Below are 20,784 nucleotides of genomic sequence, written 5' to 3'. Positions count from 1 at the left end.
GATAAGCTTCAGTAAGTTCAGTAGAAGGTCCATTGAGAACCTTGAGGGCTGGAGCACCAGAGCTATAAGGAGAGACTTAGGGAAATGGGGTTTTTCAGCCTGAAGAAGGGATTGCTTCAGGGGGACCTCATAGTCCATGGATACTCCATGCACTGAAGAATACTACCAAAAGCTCCAACAAACATCTCAGGGTGAATGATAATTACGTATAAAAGGGAGAAAAAAATACAAGGACCCTATTCCCATATGAAAAGGCTATAAACGAAGTTTTCTGCAATGTCTTTGGGGGAAAGTATGTTTTTTCTCACTGGTATAAAATAAGGACAGGTGTTAGGCTAAGGAAAACTTAAACTTGATGACTGGATGAGCAACAAAAAAAATTGAAGTAAGACAAAGATACAATTTAGGTTTTGCTTTTTAAACTTTTTTACTATTCTTGTTTATTTGGGCTTTTATAAAAATGGTTTATTAATAAAGAAAAACAGTTGCTTTACTGTGTGCTTTGCAACTGAGAAATTTTTAGTATTTTTGAAGACATAAGGAAAAAAATAAGAGGAAGAACACTTTGAAATACACAATATCTAGAAGTCTTTCGAAAAGATGCCCCTATTTTAAACATTTAATAATATTCTAAAAAAGGATAATACATTTGTAATATAATAGTGACAAAACGTGATAATCCTATGCTGCTTTGCAGGTGCATTCATAATTTCAAAGCGTAAACATACTTTTTTCATTAAGATTTTAATATGGTTTGAAAAATGCAATGTGAATTGAATATACAAATTTACCAAATGAAAATGTGTATGTATTAAGCTACCTATTTCCAGTTTAAAATATTGAAAAATGAAGGTAAAAATACTGAAAGTGACAAGTCAAACAATTGACTGAAACTACTACAGCTAGTGCAATGGCAGAAGAACCTCATGTGTTTTTCTGGATCAAAGTAGAAGAGTACATTGGGCATTACCAGATGTTCTACCCTGTCTGCAATTACATATTTTGAGATACTACAAAAGCTCCAGGTGTCTTCAAAGTTACACAGTTCCTGAGTAAGAAGACTTCTATAGCCAGGTCCCATTTTCTACACTTTCAAGCACAGCATTTTTTTTCTCAACTATTCCATTTGCATTGCTTGTTTCTTTCAAAACTACTACTAAACTTGACAGAGTTGTGTGAGGATCAAGCAGTTTCAGAAGAGGGATGTCCACCTGTCTCTCTTGAAAGACACGGTTCTGAATTGTCATAGCTAACATAGAGTCTATGCCCAATGATGCAAGTGGCGTATTCATGGTCAGTTCATCCGGGCTCAAGCCAGTGAGGTCACTCACCAGTGAGGTGACATAGTCTTCAGATTTGATTAAGGTAGTAACCTGGGCTCCAGTTTCCTCAGAGGTTTCAAGCCTGCTCCCAAATTCTTCTGATATAAGTGATTTGAAGCGACTTTTGAGTGAAATAATCCGAGCTAAAACATTATGCAACATAACTTGGAAGTTAAATTTGATGACAGCTTGCTGTGGGTTATTTATTAGTACGGTCTTCCTGAGATATTCACTAACTTCAGGCACTTGCAAAATATCTATGCCCTTGGATCCCAGAATGTTCTGAATATGTTTTCGATTGTGCAGTAAGCCGAGGTTCAAAGCACCCCAGTTAATTGACTGGCCTGAAAGCCCACAGTTCCTCCTGTAGAGGCAGAAGACATCCAAGAAAGAGTTTGCAGCTGCATAGTTTGCCTGGCTCGAATTTCCCAGAAAGGAAGCAACAGAGGAGTAGCACACGAAGTAGTCAAGCTCCTGGCCTCTGGTAGCCAAATGAAGATTTAACGTCCCTGCTACTTTTGGGTTCAGCACTTTCTGAAAGTCAGCCAAGTTGAGAACTTCAAGACGGCCATCGTGTAAAACAACAGCACTTTGAAATACACCTTTGATTGGAGTTCCTGGAAAAAGTTTTGCAATGGACTGGAAAGCTTTCTCAACATCACTGCCTGAAACAACATCACACTGCACAAACACTATTTTGCTCCCTTCATACTGCTGCTGCAAAGCCTTCATCTCTTCTTGCTTCTCATTACTTGGAATTTTTCTGGAGAGTATCACAATACACCCTCCTCCATTCCCAGCTATGAATTTCACTGTTTCAAAGCCAAGTCCAGTGAGCCCCCCAACTACTATGTAAACAGCATTGTGCTTAAACAACTTCTTCTGGGCTTCAGACAATGGTATATCTGAAAGCATGGTGGTGTCCTTCTGCCTTCTCAGTATGGCAAGCGGGACAGATTTGCAGGTAAAATAGGACACCATGGAGTTCACTCGTCCCAAGTTCTCAGTCTGCTGAAAAACAGAACCTGACAGACCTCTAAACCGATTCACATCCATGGAAGTGATCCATGCATGCACAGCCTTTTGCAGTTCCTTTAGAGATGCTTTCTGGAAAATGCTGTTTAGCGTAAGGATATGAAAGCAGATATTTTCATTATCAATTCCACTGACATTCTGGGTACATTCAGGCTGTTGATTACCACACACTATCACCACATCTTTAAGAAAGTACATGTGGGCCAGGTCCTCCTGAGACAGCTTGTTTACTGGAGGAAGAACAATCAGGGCATTGCATAGGTTTATATACTGGAACTTATCAGGAGTGGGCTTTGCAAGCACTGTTCTCCAACCCATCTCTTCTGCTGCCACAGAAAGAACATGGCACAAAACTGATGATGGCTCTGTAGAAATAATACCCAGTGTTCTGCCCTGTTTCCCCTTGGGTAACCTCCGACTGAAGATGTCCCATGCAATGATAAAGTATGATACACAAGGGACATCCTGAAAGCAGGGGAATTTCTTTACCTTGAAACAAACTCCTCCTGGAATACGAACTCTGGATGATGCAGCAGCTGGATAACATGAAACCACATGATCTCCCACTTTAACTTTCTTCACATCAATACCTGTTGCTGTTACTGTGCCACTGAAATCAAGAGCTAAAAGTCTGTGTTTGCCTACTGCTTGTGAATTCCAGTAGAGTGTATTACCAAAGTTACGACTAGAAACACTAATGGGATAATAATCTTCTGAGTGGAGGCATATTTTATCAACTTGAATTTCAACACACTGTCTTTCAAGCTGAGTAACAGTGCTGGTAGATACCTCAGCAGACAAATCTTTTGCTGTGTATGGATCAGAAGTGTACAAAGTAAATGTTTCCGGCTTCTGCCAAGCTCTTATGGGTTGACTGTTACCTGCATCCACAAAAGGTGTGCGTCTGATTTCAGCCACAAAAGTTCTTCCTTGGTTGATGCAAACTTCTGGATAGTCCATACCTTTGAATTTTGCAAGAACATCTGCTAGCACTGAGATGTCCAGGGAACTGGAAGAACTGAGGTCAATCATCTGAAATGTGATTTCAGGTACTTCAACAACACAAGTTCTGGTCATGCCATGCAATGCAAACCCACAGTTAATGTTGTCTACATTTCTTTCTGTTGTTCTGTAGGTGATAACTCTGACTGAACAGTGGGATGTTTTCGCTCTTAATGCCACAATAACTTGGCGATAGGCTTCACAACACTTCGCCAGTTTGTCTACCACTTTGCTTGGGAAATCTTCATTTAACTTTTGAATTCCCCACAAGAACAGAATTTCATTATAATCTTCCACCTCTGCTCTCATTTTATTCTCTGTGTGTCCTTCCAAGAGGGCTTCCCAGTCTTCATACATAACATATTTTGAATCAGGATGCAAGTATTTTTTTAGCTGCTCAGCTATCCCAAATTTGTCAGCAAACACTAGGACTCTGGGCAAAGTCCCGACATGTACAATTGCCTGTGAAGGAGAGACTTCTTTCCATTTGTTTTCAAACATGAATTCACTGTCTCTGGAAGATGCTTGCTTCATGAAAGTGGTGACAACACGCTTGAGTTCAACCAAAACAGAGCCACGTTTGTCCATAAAGCATCCACAAACCTCTAGACAGTTCCCAATGGATTTGTTTGTTCTCATATATATCATCATTTCTTCCTCCAGTGGTCGGAGCACCACCAGGCTACCTATTCCTGAAGGAAAGCCTGCTCCGGACGGGAATATCCTTGAGGTTATTATAGTGGTCATCTGCAGAAAGCAGTCAAGCAGCACTGGATGGATGCAGTAGTTGTACATCTCTTTGACAATCTCTTTGTTTACCTTGATGCTTGTTATAACTTCCTTTAGTTCCTGGCAGTAATGCACATCACTGAGCTGTCTAAATACAGGACCATACTGAAAGCCAATCTGAGACAGTGCTTCATAAACCTCCTCTCTGCTGACCACTGACCTGCATCTTTGATAGATGTCTTGGAAGGAGATGGTGGTTTCTTCCACCACAGCTTCCAGCCCCTTTTTAACTTGGCCTGCAGCATAAACTGCCTTGGAAGAAGAAAGTATCTCAAAGGTTGTCGCTGCTTTTTGTGGACTCAGCTTGATACTCAAGACTTGGGAACTCTGCGTGAGAACACATGGAGCAGAAAAGCTGATACTCATCTGGCAAGTACTCAGAGGCACTCTAGGTCTTGAGCTGCTCATCACAGCGGCCAGACCAAGCTCTACATAAAAAGCACCAGGGACTAAAGCTACCCCATTGTTCTTGTGCTCATGTAAGTACGATGTTGTGTCCTGGGACAGCAGGCAGCCAAATTGCACATTGTCACTGTTTGTGCTATAAATCAAAGGATGACTGGAGCTGATACTTCTTTGGTTTGCGTGTTGATGAATATCCAGACAGGCCATGAGTTTTTTGCGATCAAATTGATACCGTGGAATGGCCACTGGAACACTTTGATACCCGTCATAAACGTGCTGCCAGTTGGGATTATATCCAAGTTCAAACAGTTTTCCTACCAGGGTAAAGAGTGTCTGATACTCTGTATCAGTTTGCAAAGCAGAGAACACCTTGGTGCCTTTTCCTAGAGTTTCCTTTATGTTTCGCTGCAATGCTTGGTGAGGACTTATTTCCACAAACACCACATTTTCCCTGTCTCCAGCTGCAGTTTTGATGGCTTGAGTGAAAGCAACAGGCTCACGAGCATGCCGGGCCCAGAATTTGCTCTGAGCAAAGTCATTTTCAGAAGCAGCCACCCCAGTCAGCGTTGAAATCACTTCAATTTCCCCCTTCTGTTTTTCTAAAGGCTGTATGTTCTCTTCCAACTCCCCAAGTACCATATCCATGCTGGGGCTGTGGTATGCAGCTGGGACATTAAGAACATGAAGAAAGATGTTTCTCTGGCTGAAAGCTTGAGCTAAATCTCGCTGGACAGCATCCACAGAGTCTGAATTCCCAGACAAGGTGCAGGAAACTGGGCTGTTGAAAGCTGCAACACACACCTTCCCTGAGTAGCGATGCAGATGTTCAGTGATCTCTTGAACAGGGATGTTTCCAACCACCAACATTCTGCCACTGGGTGTCTTTGCCTGCAGCCGGCTCCGGTGATAAATCACTTTGACTGCATCTGCCAGGGAAAGGTACCCAGCAAAATGTGCAGCAGCAACTTCCCCTACTGAGTGGCCAACAGCTGTGACTGGTTTAATGCCCCAGTATTTCAGAAGGGAAGCTAAAGCAACTTGTAGGGTAAAAAGCAAGGGCTGGGAAAGCTCTGGATTCAACAAATCCTTTGGGCTATGACCTCTTTCTGGCTGGAGCCTGATGGGAGTGTGTTTCTGAAAAAGTGCTTCTATTTCCTTACACTTCTCTCTGAACACTGGCTCTGAGTACAGCAGTGCCTCATTGAACTCCTTCAGCTTTACACCATTGCCACAGAAGACAAACACCAGTTGTGGTTCCACCTTTGATATGGCAAGTTCAGTGCTCACTGCTGACATAACCTCTTGCCTCAAGTGTTGGAGAGAATTTGTGACAAAAGCTTTTCGGTACCTATAGTTGGCATGACTTCTTCTGCAGGCAGATGTGTAAGCCAGGCTTGGGAGAGTTACAGAGTTTCTTGTGCTCAGCTGGTCAGCCATGTCAGCCATTGTCATCTGAAGGGACTTACTTGATGCTGCTGATAGCAGAACTAATTCAAGGGGCCTCTTAAAGGCAGAAAGAGGCTCTAGCTGCTTGACCTGCCTGACGACAATGTGAGCATTGGTTCCCCCAAATCCAAAGCAGTTAATGCCAGCTACTCTTCCATAGTCACCAGATTCTTCCCATGGCTCTACAGCTGTGGGAACTGCAAGGTTTAATCTCTCTGTATCAATGCTGCTTATCTCCTTTGAGTAATGCAAGGATGGAACAATCTTTCCATGATGCATCATCAGAAGCACTTTTATTAACCCTGCTGCTCCAGCAGCTGATTCAATGTGACCAATATTTCCTTTCACTGAACCAATTTTCAGAATGGGAGCTTGTGAAGACCTGTTTTTACAAATTACACTACCTAGGCTTTCAGCTTCAGTAGGATCTCCAGCAGCAGTTCCTGTGCCGTGTGCTTCAACGTACTGCAAAGCCGAGGGATCAACACGAGTTTCATAAATGCTGCGCAGTAGCTCCTCTTGCTCTATCTGAGACGGCCTTGTGATCGGTGTCATGGACCTGCCGTTCTGATTTACTGCACTGATGTTTATAACACCCCAGATTTTGCTGTAGTCTTCCATTGCCTGTTTCATAAAAAGGTAACATTGCTTTTAATAATCTCATGCTTTTTTTCTCTCTAGGAAAAAAATAAAGCAAAACAACGAAGCCAAGAACAGGGAGAGTATAATACTAACTCTTAAATGCACGATCACTTTCTCATGATAGGGGAAGTGAATAAATGTTTAATGCTTAGTAAGTGGTTCATTAATCTTAAGCTTTAATTAGAAATTTTTTTTCTGGCAAAGTAATTATTAGAACTGGAGATAGAAAATTCAGATAAGCAACCAGTCTTATTTTAGGCTGCCTTACAAGTAATCTTACCTTTTTCAGTGGTTTGAGGAAAACAACACCACAGCCTTCTCCCCTTCCATAACCATCTGCCTTTTTAGAGAAGGGTTTGCTTATTCCCTCCGGAGAGATCATTTTTGCTTTACTGAGAGATACAAAGGTGCGGGGATCTATTATGCAGTTCACTCCACCACAGATGGCTGCCTCACAGTCTCCTGCAGTAAAACAGAAACATACTCATGTAGAGATGTCCAGGATGATTGACAGAAACAGTAGCAATCCTAATTTATTTGTCCAGCATCTCTTCAGTCCCATTACCTGATTTAATTGCTCGTGAGGCGTAGTGCAGAGCAAAAAGAAAAGATGAACATGCAGTGTCAATGGCCAGTGATGGTCCAGTCAGATTAAATGTGAATGAGACCCTGTTAGCAGCAATACTCATTGCTGTTCCAGTACCATCATAATGATTTATTTCACTCACTGCTCTGCTCGTTACAATTTCATAGTCTCGATTCATTAAACCTGTAAAAATATCAAATAAGTGCCATGTTAACCCAAGCAAACAACAGGGATATACAGGTCTAAACCTGACAGTGTGTTCTGGTTTTCTGTGTTAATAGAGAACTACACAGCATGGGTGCTCCTGTGCTGAAACTGCTTCAACACAAGTCAAAGGCAAAACTCCCAGCAATTCTCCTGAGCCAAACTTACACAAACATACCTAACACTTGAAATTTCTACAGGCATAGTAAATGACAGGCCTTTCACAGAATCATGGCATGGGTTGGGTTGAAAGGGACCTTAAAGACTATCCAGTTCCAACCTCCCTGCCATGGACAGGGACACCTCCCACTAGACCAGGTTGCTCAGAGCTCCATCCAACCTGGCCTTGAACACTTCCTGGAGGGGGCAGCCACAGCTTTCCTGGGCAACCTGTGCCAGTGTCTCACCACCCTCATTGAGAAGAATTCCTTCCTAATATCTAACCTAAATCTACCTTCCTTCAGTCTAAATCTATTATCCCTCATTCCATCACTACATGCCCTTGTAAGAAGTCCCTCCCCAGATTTCCTGTAGGCCCCCTTCAGGTACTGGAAGGCCTCTGTAAGGTCTCCCTGGAGCCTTTTTTTCTCCAGGATGAACAACCCCAACTCTCTCAGCCTGTCATCACAGGAGATGCGTCTGATGATCTTCCTGGCTCTCTTCTGAATTCACTCCAATAGCTTCATGTCTTTCTTGTGTTGGGGGCTCAAGAACTGGACACAGTACTTCAGGTAGGGTCTCATGAGAGCAGAGTGGTGGGGAAGAATCAGCTCTCTTGACCTGTTAGCCATGTTTCATTTGATGCAGCTCAGGATATGGTTGGCTTTCCAGGCTGGAAGTGCACGTTGCCAGCTCATGTTGAGCTTCTGACTGACCAGCATCCCCAAGTCCTTTTCCTCAGGGCCGCTCTCAATCCATTATCTGTCCAACCTGCATAGCTTAGCTCATATTCTGACGGCTTAGCTAATTGTATGAAACAGTTCAGCTCTGTGTAGCCTGTGTAGATACCTGTGTCTCAATTTGAGAGTGGTTGGTTTAGTTTCAGTATGGATATATTAAGAATTACAATGAGGATAGCCAAGATAGAAATGTACAGAACATTATCTTCAGTTCCCCAGATGTTCGAAGTTAAAGCTCATGGCATAAGCTACATCCAGTGCTTTTTATTTATCTTTTGTTTGCTCACTAAGAACCAGCAATTAAGACAGAAATAGAAAAGGAGAGGGCCTGTGTGAGGAGTAGAGTCCTCTTTCTGAGAACACATATGCTTGAAACAGAGTGCATCCACAAATCCACTGACAAGTTTCGAAAATGCAGTACAGCTACTCAGACAGCAAGGAAAAGTCTCCTCTGTGAAAAAAGAGTATGTTTCAGACTAGAAAGTAATCCAAGCAGTTTGGTCTTATAGTTACATCAGCCTAAGTATCCCAGAAAACTCCTCTTAAATGAGACACAGGTTACACCAGCAAAAATGTGCTGGTTTTCTAGCTCCTTGACTAGAGTAGAGTAGAGAGCAGAGCAGAGCAGTTCCATTGGAAGTGACCTACAACAACCACGTAGTCCAACTTCCTGACAAATACAGGGCTTATCAAAAGTTAAAGCTTGTTGTTAGGGGCATTATCCAAATGCCTCTTACACACTGACAGGCAGGGGACATCAAACTCCACTCTAGGGAGCCTATTCCAGTGTTTGACCACTCTCTTTGTAAAGAGAAAGCAGCTTTGAACCATTCCCACGATTGGTCACAGGAACTAGGGAGAAGAGATCAGAACCTCCCTCTCCACTTCTTCCCCTCTGGAAGATGTAGAAGGCAGAGTTCACTCCTCAGTCTCCTCTTCTCCAAACCAGGCAGACTCAGAGTCCTTAGCCACTCCTCATAGGACATGCCTTCCAGCACTTTCACCAGCGTTGCTGCTTTCCTCTGGACACCTCCTTTTTAAATTGTGGGACCAAGAACTGCACAGAATACCCAAGGTGAGGGTGCACGAATGCTAAATACAGTAAGACAATCACCTCTTTTGGCTGGCTGGTTATACCGTATTAATGCACCAGATCCCTTTCTGCAGGGCTGCTCTCCAGCCACTCCTCTCCCAGTTTATACTTGTATCCACTGCTACTCCATTCCAGATGCAGAATCTGCAATTTGTTCTTTTTAAATTTCATGTCATTGAAGACTGAATAATGCTCCAGCCTATCTATATCTATATCTATATCCATATCTATATCCCTCTGCAAGGCCTCTTGTCCCTTAAGAGAGTCAACAGCACCTCCCAATTTAGTATCATCAGAAAACTTACTAGTGGTGCATCCACCTCCTGCATCCAAAACATTTTTTTTAAATGTAGAAAGGACAACCCTGGAAACAACAACCTGTCAGCCTCACCTCTGTACCTGGGAAGATCATGGGTCAGATCCATCTAGAAGCCATGCTAAAGCACATGGAGGATGGGGAGCTGATTGGAGACTGTCAGCATGGTTTCACCAAGGGCAACTCCTGCCTGGCCAACCTAGTGGCCTTATACGATGGAGTGACTGCATCAGTGGATAAGGGAAAAGCTACAGATGTCATCTATCAAGACTTCTGTGTGGGCTTTGACATGGTCCCTCACACATCCTTCTCTCTAAGTTTGAGAAATACGGAGTTGATGAGGGGACTGTTCAGTGGATGAGGAATCGATTGGATGGTCATATCCAGAGGGTAGTGGTCAACAGCTCAATGTCCAGACTGAGATTTGTGAGAAGTGGTGTCCCTCAGAGGTCCTTACTGAGACCAGTACTGTTTAATATCTTCATCAGTGGCATAGACAATGGGATCGAGTGCACCCTCAGCAAGTTTGCAACTGACACCAAGCTGAGTAGTGCAGCTGTCATGCCTAAGGGATGGATTGCCACCCACAGGGACCTAGACAAGCTTGAGAATTGGGCCCACTGCAACCTCATGAGGTTCAACAAGGTGCAAGGTCTTTCAGCTGGGTAGGCAATCCCCAGTATCAATACACACTGAGGGATGAAAGGATTAAGAGCAGCCCTGCAGAGAAGAGCTTAGAGATACTGTTGGATGAGAAGCCAAACATGAACTGGCAATGTGTGTTCACAGCCCAGAAAGGCAACCATATCCTGGACTGAATCAGACTAAGTGTGGCTAGCAGGTCAAGAGAAGTGATTTTGCCCCTCTACTCTGCTCCAGTGAGACCCCACCTAGAGTGCTGCATCCAACTCTGGAGTGCAGGAAAGAGATGGACCTTTTGGAGTGAATCCAGAGAAGGGCCATGAAGATGATCAGAGGGTTGGAGCACTCCTCCTATGAAGACAGGCTGAGAGAGTTGGGGTTGTTCAGCCTGGAGAAGAGAAGGGCCTGGGGAGACCTTATAGTGGCCTTTCAATACTTAAAGGAGGCTTGTAAGAAGGATGGAAACAAACTTTTGAGAAGGGCCTGTTGTGGTAGGACAAGGGGTAATGGTTTTAAACTAAAAGAGGGTAGATTTACACTACATATAAGGAAGAAATATTTAACAATGAGGGCGGTGAAACACTGGAACAAGAGAGGCTGTAGATGTCCCCTCCCTGGAAACATTCAAGGTCAGGTCGGACCAAGCTCTGAGCAAACTGACCTAGTTGAAGATGTCACTGCTTACTGCAGGGGGATCAGACTAGATGACATTTAACAGTCCCTTCCAACTCGAACTATTCTATGATTCTGTGATAAAAATATTGAACAGAACTGGCCCTAGAATTAAGCCCTGAGGAACACTACTAGAGAGTGGTTACCAGCCAGATGTAGCCCCATTCAACCCTTTGAGCCCTGCCATTCACCCAGTTCTTCACTCGGCACACTATGCACTTAAGTCTTTCAATGTCACCCAGTATAATCTTCTCCATCATTTTTCAAGGTACTGAGGTAAGCAGTTGGACAAGAGCAGCTTGGTACTGTACTAATAACTACATGAGGATTTCTGCTAGTTTAAAAGGATCTTACCCCTCAAAACACCTTAACTAATCTTATACTGGAAAGAAGTGTAGGCCTGGCTTGAGAGTATCATTCCTGGGAAGGGCTGGGTTGAGCAGACAGTTTAAGTGTTTCCTTCTTCAACTTCAGTGGCTGAAGACACTAAAAGGAGCACTTAAAATAGATTATAATTAACTTCCAGAGTAGCCTAGCAATCCTTAGCAAAATAACCAGTAGGGTTGTAGCACAGTAGCCTTATGTTCTCCAGTGCTAGATATGTATGTAAAGTTTATGAAGGAGCACTTGAATCTTTGTGAAGTTAAAATGGGCATTTTTTACCATGAAGTTTTCATCTTACCAATAAAAACACCTGTTTTGGTGCCACTGACAGCTTCTACAGGGACTCCTGCATCCTCCAAAGCTTTGTATGTGCATTCTAGAAGTAACTTCTGTTGTGGATCCATGCGTTCAGCTTCCATATTATTAATCCCAAACAGGTGGTTGTCAAATGAATTAAATCTAAAATACACAGACCAGAAAATGATACAATATATATACAGTATGTGTTTGCTTCAAAACTCAAAGTACACATTTTTTTTGCAATTTCATGAAAAGCAAAGCAGTAAGAGGTCACAGTTCCCTCTATGAATTTCAGAAGAAAATGTGTATAGGCCAAGGATATTTTATGTCCCACCACAAGATTTGTATTTTTATTAGTGATTCTGCATTTCAGAGTTATGAGTCTACTCTTAGAAATTTTTATTCACGTGGTTATCCCACTGGTATCAACAGGACTCCTCAGACTATTAACATTTGCAGAATGAGATTCCCACATGCTGTAATGTGGTCTTAGCCAACAAGTTTTAAACAAATATTGCCTTTTAAGTTATTTTAAGGTAATATGGGCCAATGGCTTTACAACTTAAAACCACTAAGTAAAGGGTCAGCTCAGATGCTTCCAAGAGATAAATGTAAAATGTTTTTTATATGCATATATGTGTGATTATCTTTTTAAAAAATCTTCAAAGTAGGCCCACACTTAGAAAAGACTGAGTCCAGGCTTAATCTTTTATCCCAAGACCAGATTTGTGTGGCCTTCTATCATTTCTTGATTTCAGTGGAGAAATCAAATCTACCATGGGACTAAAGGAATTCTAGGTCCTACAATCAGACCTGCTAAATATTACTCTCAGGAGGCATAAGATTGCTTCTATGCATATGAACTTCTCAACTGAATAAAGGTCTATAGCCTAAGGATTTAAGGTGAACATGGATTTAAAATAAAAGATGCTTATGTTGATCTTACTGTAATTATCTGTTCTTTGCATTACTCATATCCCCTGTGCAGCTGTACCCATATCTCTGGGATAATTTGACACAAGCCATGAGGACACAAGTGAAGGGGTTCGCACTGTAGGTTGCTCCTCCAGGATTTGTCTTTACACTAATATCTTTACCTGATACTGATACATACATAATCCCTTAGTATTATGGGGAAGTGACTCAGAACTAAGAGAAAAGCAAGATTATTATGAAATTATGAATAGTTCAGGTTTACAAGCAAGCATAACACTCAAATTAAGCATAAATTCCCCTTCTTGACTACTCAGCAAAACCAAACTTCCTTACTTTCTCTCTAAATGGTGACACCTGCTTGAATTAGAGCTACTTGTACCCTCAAGCACAGGATTAGGTCCTGAGGTCCAGCAAAGCTTAATAACTTTCAGGCAGAAACTCAAGGAGACTTATCAGGCACTTCATAAAGCTCAGAATCCATACTCTGCCACCCTCCCCCACAGTTTGTACTACTACAGAGAGTACAAATTATTTGGCAGGCTGGAGCCCACCTCAGATCCAGTATATACTCATGCATAGTCCATGTGTACTTCTGTATACCCCAAATGCAGACACCTTTGTCACATGACAGGTGACATCTCAACACATGGTGACCATGTACATACATGTTTGATTATGCAATCAAAGGTTATATGTGTTCCCAGCCATGTAGCTATGGGCTCAACATGGCCTGCAACTACACTTCCACATGGATGTCACACACCAGGAATTCCTGCAGTTGGACAACTGCATGTTCATTGTGTGATGTAAAAGAAAGCCAGTTCCTAGGTGCCATTTATAAGCTCCCCCTGTGCCTTGCACCCTCTCAAAGGCTGGATATGTTATTCTAAGTACAAAAGAAATAAATGGTACTGCATGGTGACAGACTCACTCATTGAGAAGAGCAGCTCGTGTTGTACATATTTTTCCTGGCTTGTTATCATCTGGATCATACCACTCGTTGACATTAAATCTCTCAGGAGGGATTTCTACTGTGCAGTTTTTGCCCTCCTCCAGGACTTTCCAGAAATTATCAATTCCATCACCTGTTGTAAAAAGGTTTTAAAGTAGATTAAATTATGTGCTCCCTCTCTCCAACAAAACAATATTTAATCCTCAGGCAGGAGACTCCTGCTACATATTTACTAGCACTTCACTACATTCAGAGCCATTTTGTTTGCCCACAGTTAGCTACAGGCCACATAGTTTTCACTGCACCACATACACCTGTTTAATCATGGACAAAATGAAGCCAGGAATGAAATGTGGTTAGAGCAGGAAAGAAAATAAGGAAATGGATGTGAGAGGAATTAATATTGGTTTTGCAGAAGATAAAGCTGTCTTCCGTTAGGTGTAACTGTAGAGGAAATGTTTACTTAGAAATAAGGTACAATCAAAGGCTTATACAACATTGTTTAGCCTTTGAGGAAAGAAAGCTAGGCACCTACTCTTGCAAGAACGTAAGTAAAATGTGCTTCACTGAGGAATCTGTTTGAGCCTGTGTTACTAGCAGTATAAACATTTCTCACAGGGAGAGACTAGCATGGTCACATTTAGTACTGAACACCAACTTGTAAGACAGAACTGTATTGCGCTCCCTGGGTTATTTCTGCATTTTTAAAAATCTTTAGCTATCTAATGTAAAGAGTATGGACAGTTTGACAGCAGCAGCCAGAGCCTAGACATCTTTCAACAGCTTTCTAAAGGTTTTCAGCTGTCAAGTCTCAGTCAACCATCTAAACTCACAATATAGTCAACTGTCACTTTCATAGGACCTAGTTGTAACTAAGATTGTAAATATGAGACTCCTGTAATGCAGGCTGCTGTCTTGTAGTACCATAGGCAATGTCAGTTCTTTACTGGTCAGCTTCCCATCTTGTGTGAGAGGCAGCATGGGGTGTATTGTAAGAGGCAGAGTCTGACCAGAGACAGAGCTGTATTTATTTAGCTCTTCTCTCCTCTGGCACCTTTCAAGGTGAATACTGCAATAAAGCAGGAAGTTTTCTTTTAGTAAAACCCAACCTATTTATATTACAAGCAGAGATGGTTACATTGACAGGCCCTTGATCTGTCCCATCCCTAGGGAGGTACAGTCCTGCAACAATGCACAATCATCCAGCCAGCACACACACAGAAAGCTCAAATCATCGCAGACCCCTCCAGTTCATCTGTGTGAGTTCCATGTGCGCAAGCTCAATGCCCGGACCAAACCCAGCACTGCAGGTCTGCCTGTCAGCAGACAAATTTGAACCAATTAGTTCCCACCACAGTGTGACCTTTTATCCAGATGCTGCAAGTATCACAGTAACAACTTCTCCCAAGTAAGGGAGGAACGTGTTGTTTTCCTCCACCTCAACATTAATGAGTGACTGTGCTTTTCAATGTTCATTCGGCAGACTGCTTTGCTTTTACCCAAAACTTACCTCCAGGAAAGTTGCATCCTATTCCCACAATAGCAATTTCATCTCCAGTCTCAATCTCCATCTCCTGGACTGCACAATACAGGTATTAGTGTCAGCCAGCTCAAACAATTATGCATTTATCATTAAATAAGTATTAGGTAAAAAACGTGACTTCCCACAAACACACATACTTGTTCAAAGCTTGATTAGTCTAGAATTATCTATTTATGGTTGTGAAGAGAAATTACACTCCCCACAGGGGATCAGAGCTGCACGTTTTGGGGTTTTTTTGTTGTCTCTGCCTTTAGAGGAAAATCCCTGACAAATTCCCCAGACTCCAACCATCAGCTTATCTGATCTTCAGCCTCTCCCTAGATCAGTCCTGTTTCACTTCTTGTGTGCAGAAGTGAACTGTGCATAGGTCAAGGCACACTTTCAGCTCTACTGTCTCTATCCTATTCACAACAATCTCCCAAACAGACTCTGGAAATTACCGGTTAAAATCAGACCACGCCAACAGGCAACAGACAATCAAGTAGCTGAGGGAACAAAATATGTGTCTTCCACACCCTGGTTAAGTGCCTGGGGAAAAAAAACAAAACAAAACAAAACAAACAACCTTATTCAGAGTGTTGTTTTTCTGTATCCCAAGGCTGTCCAGCTTTTGTCTAAATCAGCTTTCCCTGTAGTCAGAGCCTAGCCCACACAGACCACACCCAAAGCCACCAGCAGATAGAAGATCTGTCTTCCTGACAATGCAGTTTCCAGGTAGCCCCACTACAGCCCTAGGAATAACTGGCCTTTCAGCTCATTTGCAGCTTCACAGGGTAAACAACTCTTGTTGTGAAGCAGCTCAAAATAAAATTTGAATTTTTTCAACAAATTTGATGGCAAAGAAAATAAAATTGTTTAGGTTGAAATTAAATACCTCAGTACAGAATTTAAAGGTGATTTTTCTCCCTTAATTCTGGAAGGGAATTTGTGAGATAAAAATTCAATTAATTAGAACTCACTAGGCTGCCCACCTAAGAACCCTTCAGTCCTCCTGAATTTGCTTCAACCCACAAAAAGGAAAAGATTCATGTTAAAAGGGATTTTGGGGGATTTTTGGCAGTGGTGGTGGATTCTAATTTCAGTGATATTACAAGAGGTCTCAAAGAGCCTATTTCAGCTATGGACTGAAGGGTGTCAAGCAGAGGTCAGATTGTTTTACAGCCTCACACACAGTTATCATTTATTAGAGGTTTGCTTTGAAACATGAAAATAAAAATGACTGCTCAGATTCACACTTTGAAAAAATTACTTCTCAGTATCATTAACAAAGACAGAGTAAGTTAAAGGCCACCAAACAAAAATAAGGAGACCAGAACCTGGCTTTCTAGCTTATTTTCTTTTTCCTATTTTCTATATTCTTTTTTTTTTGTTATCTATTTATCTTTTTCAATTTTACCAATAATAGTAATTTTAAAATGCTGTTTTCCTTTAGTTCTTTCAAAATTGTCTAGGATTTCTATGTTTCTTCTATTTTGTATTTTAATTTCATAGCTAACCTAAAGCTGCAACAGAGTTACTCTTATTACAAAGGTATCACAAAGGTATCACAAAGCATTGTTTGTAAGGTAGCACTTAAATAGCACATAATAGAAAAATAAGGACCTTCCAATTCTGGCAGAAAATAAATCTTTGGCATCTATACAATTACCCAGTGAGCTGTATAATTCTTACCTTGTATCATCCCAGTAGGATGTACTAACAGGCTGAGTCAGTGGAAGTCATTTATATAGGGTTTGCTGAGGTTTTCTAATCAAATATTGCGTGTCAAAACGTGGTGAAACTGCCAATGCCTTTCAAAGAAACAAAAGCAAATAAATCATGTGATTAGTCAGTGCCTCTGACTAAAGTTCAAAGCTACTTCCCTGAAGTAGTAAATTCCTTAAGACACCAGGTTTGATACCATGTTCTTTTGACTTTGTAACAGAAACACAGTTATTGGCGGTTATTTAATGATTTAACTGAATTAACCCACTTCTCTGATGTCTTATTAGGCTGATGCACAGGATGGCATATCTGAAGCTGACCTGAGAATCCCCCTATTTCATGTGTCTAAAGAGCATTCTTGTCACTGCTGGCACCAACTTCTTCTGGCAGAGCAGAATGTGGGTTCATCAGATTAACTGGGAATGCACTATGGAACCTCCATTACATTTTCACAATAACCATCTGAAAACAACAAATGCTTAGCCATAGTTTCAGGCAATTCATATAATAATAATTGATAGTATTCATAAATCCAAAGTTAAGCAATGATTGCTCAATTTTGTGGAAGCACTAGTAGCAGTAACAGATTGAGGTTGCTGATGTAGGCAGCCTATTTATAACTACATTATAGGAAGCTGGTTTACCATGAAGTCTATTACAGATTTCTTCTGAATTTGAAAGTTGAAAGTTCATCATGGGAATAACAAAAACCTGTAATGTGGGAGGCACTATATTTTCTTTGTCTCCCATGGCATCACAGTGCCTGCCACTGAATAAAACCTTTGTTTTTTTCTAACCAAAGCTGTGTCTGATAATTCCAAAAGGACAAATAATGTATTTGTGTATTTCCCCAGGTTTTCAAATCAACAATTCCATCCTGCCAAGACTCAGATATAGAAAAATAGCTATTTGTTTGCCTAATACAAATTATTCCAATCAAGTTTTTCCTGTGTTCTGGTGGGAAAACATGCATGAGTGAAGTTCCTGCAGTGCAGGATTTATTTCAGAGACAACACAGAGAAAATGCAAAAAAGAAAGTATTTTGAAAGGTTTTTAGTTCCAAGTACATAAGGGACAAAAATACTCATGGGTTCCTTGCTTCCATCCGGACACCAGAAATATTATTGTGCCAATCACTTGAAGTTGCTTCTTCACCAAAGCAGTGCTCTGACCAGCTTGGAGGTGGCAACACAAGTATCTCATTTTCTATTATCATAAAAACCTAGTGAGAAAAGGCTTTGGCTCTTAGGCATCATTTCTTAATAAGTCAAATCTCAAAAATTAACTTAATGCATAATGATAATTAAAGCATATTGATGAAGCATATTGATATTGATTGAAGAAGGTAGCAGTGTTTACCTTTTTCATTGTACATCTGTGAAGTTTTCTAGTACATATTATTGCTGCTCTTGTAGTTATTGATACAGTATTGATAATGACACTGGGCACAGCAGGGCTCTGCTGTGTCCCTAACATGGGGAGACAGCAGACCAGATGTACATGCACAGAACAAGATTTATTGCAAACAGCACCAGGGTCTTAACTGTTTTTAAGCTAAAAAGGCACAAGCACAGTCAAACTGTGGGGAAGCTGGAATCTTAGACCAGAACATAATTGCAGTAATGCAAAAAGTATCTTTAAAATAAGATGTACTACTAATAGTGAAGTCAATTGGTAAGGGTTAACCATTTAAATGCTAACAACTAACTTATTAATAAATCTTATACTAGATCTAGAACACTGAATACTTATTTAAAAGGATCTTAAATATTAAAAATTTAAGTTGCTTAATGTCAAAGTAACTAATAAAGACAATAAGGGAGTTATACCTCTAAACCTCACACAGCCACAGCCAAGTGTCCCTTCGTCCTAGTCCCCAATTCCAGAGAATTAATTGCTCTGGCAGATGTCTCTGCTCTGGAGAGGGAAAGGTCCAGCAACCTCCTGGGAAACTGTTAAGGAGTCTCCCTGATCAAAGATGGGACCAGGCTTTTATAGAACAAAGTGGACTGACTCCTCTCATTTAACTATTCAGCTCCAAAATCTCTCAGTGGAGAAAAACAGAAAACAGTGGAAAAATCCAAGAAGGCCCTTTTCTCACCAAGCAGACTCTTTTGTTTATCTGCTCATCCTTATTTTGTCTCCATTTCAGGTCTAGTTGTGACTAGACTGGAGCAGTTGGTGTTATGAACATGAACTTGGCCCTCTGTACTTCCAAGGTTGTTACCAGCTCAGAGCTTGCTAGGCCCTTTCCTTTCCCATGGGAATCTTTCCACTCTGGGCCTGGGCCTGCAAAACTGAGAGACAAAAAGCAATTCAATCATAGAGGGACAAAAAGACAGGCATACTGAGAGATGGAGTGTCCTGCTACAGTATGCCAGGAGCCACACTAATCCTCAGAGAGCAAGAGGGCCTCACCACAAACAGTAATGTATGTGACAACCCCTAGTTCTTTCTGTTAGTTTCCAGTGCTCTGCACTATGGACATAGTCAGGAGGAACAGAAGGACAAGGGAGAGCAGTTTCTAGTTTCTAAATTTTTCATCTTGGATTTCATTTTCCACTTTTTTGGGAAAATAATAGAAGATTGGCAAGGAAGACTGTAAACCTGCTCAAGGGACTTGCAGCTGGCGTGTTGAAAAATTCTAATTCCCATCTATCCATCTGTGTTTGACAAGTAGAACATCTGTGTTCTGATAACAGAGGCCTGTGACAGACTTAGAGCCACCCTATCAACATGCTTAAGATTCCTGTGCTGCTGCGGAAGAGATGAATGCACAGCAGCAAACTACAGCTGCACAAACCCCTGGAAAAGAGCAGCAGCAGGCTGGGCAATCCCCTAGCAAGGGCCGAGCTCCCCGGTGTTACCCCTGTGTGCCTGTGCCTGGGTGCTTCTTTGGGGATCCCCCAGTGGGTGAGGTAACACAACTAAATTTGCTTTTGGCATTTCAGCCGTGGTTTTGTGGTTGTTCCTGCACCCTGACTGCGCTGACTCATGCATCTTTAATAGTAATCCCATGAACATTTGTCCTGAACTAAGGACACTGAAACTGAAAGTCCAAGATTGGCAAAAGAAATCACAGAATGGTTCAGGTTATAAGGAACCTCTGGATATCCTCTGGTCCAACTCCCTTGATCGAGCAGGGATGCCTAGAGCTCCTTTCCCAGGACCATGTCTAGACGGCTTTTTAAACAGACTCCACAACCTCCCTTTAGGTATTCAAATAGATTGAGAAGATCCCCCTGGAGCTTTTTATTTTCCAGGCTGATCATTTTCAGCCCTCTCAGCTTCATCCTTTTTAGGAGATGCTCCAGTCCTTTAATCATCTTCATGGCCCTTCGCTGGACTCTCTCCAATATGTCCATGTCTCTCTTGTACTGAGAAACCCAGAACTGGACACAACTGTCCAGGTGTGGCCTCACCAGTGCTGAGTAGAGATGAAGGATCACAGACCTCAAACTGGTAATATTTTGTCTAATGCAGCCCAGGATACCACTGGCCTACTTTGCCATGGGGGCACATTGCTGGCTTGTGAATAGGGTTCCTGTCATTTAACCTGAGCTACCCAAATGTTAGGCAGGTAGCCTGTGCTAACCATCTAGCTTTCTTCTTCAAAAACAACAGGCAAAAAGCCTGCACTGGGAAAATCAGATCAATCTAGATGGTTAAAGTTAGATAAAACCACTTTCACTGATGAGTACAGTAAAAGAATAATTTCCCTTTACCTAGTCAATATTCTGTTTTATAGATTCAAGGATGTCATCAATTCTTTTTACTTTACACTTAATCTGAGATCTGAAATAAATTGGTTATCTACAAGACTACCAGTTTCTTCTTCATAAGCTTAGTTTCTCAGAATAAAAACCACATCAACGTTTTGACCATATCCTGTCAAAATCCCCAACCCTGTTC

General features: G+C 41.6%; 1 protein-coding gene across 1 annotated transcript; it reads right to left on the bottom strand.

Moving 5' to 3' along the window:
• Positions 1 to 1,064: 1,064 nt before the first annotated feature.
• On the bottom strand, positions 1,065 to 15,196 carry LOC104397100 (probable polyketide synthase 1). The gene is made up of 6 exons (XM_010007030.1): positions 15,136 to 15,196; positions 13,605 to 13,758; positions 11,736 to 11,896; positions 7,207 to 7,410; positions 6,922 to 7,103; positions 1,065 to 6,623 (listed from the first exon to the last, which is right to left on the bottom strand). The coding sequence occupies exons 1-6, from the start codon at positions 15,194 to 15,196 to the stop codon at positions 1,065 to 1,067; spliced, it is 6,321 nt and encodes a 2,106-aa protein (XP_010005332.1).
• Positions 15,197 to 20,784: the final 5,588 nt, after the last annotated feature.

Source organism: Chaetura pelagica, unplaced genomic scaffold (assembly GCF_000747805.2).
Source record: "Chaetura pelagica isolate M959 unplaced genomic scaffold, ChaPel_1.0 scaffold17, whole genome shotgun sequence".
NCBI classification, from domain to species: domain Eukaryota; kingdom Metazoa; phylum Chordata; class Aves; order Apodiformes; family Apodidae; genus Chaetura; species Chaetura pelagica.
Note: the sequence above shows the minus strand (reverse complement) of the source record. Positions and strands in the feature narration are given on the sequence as shown.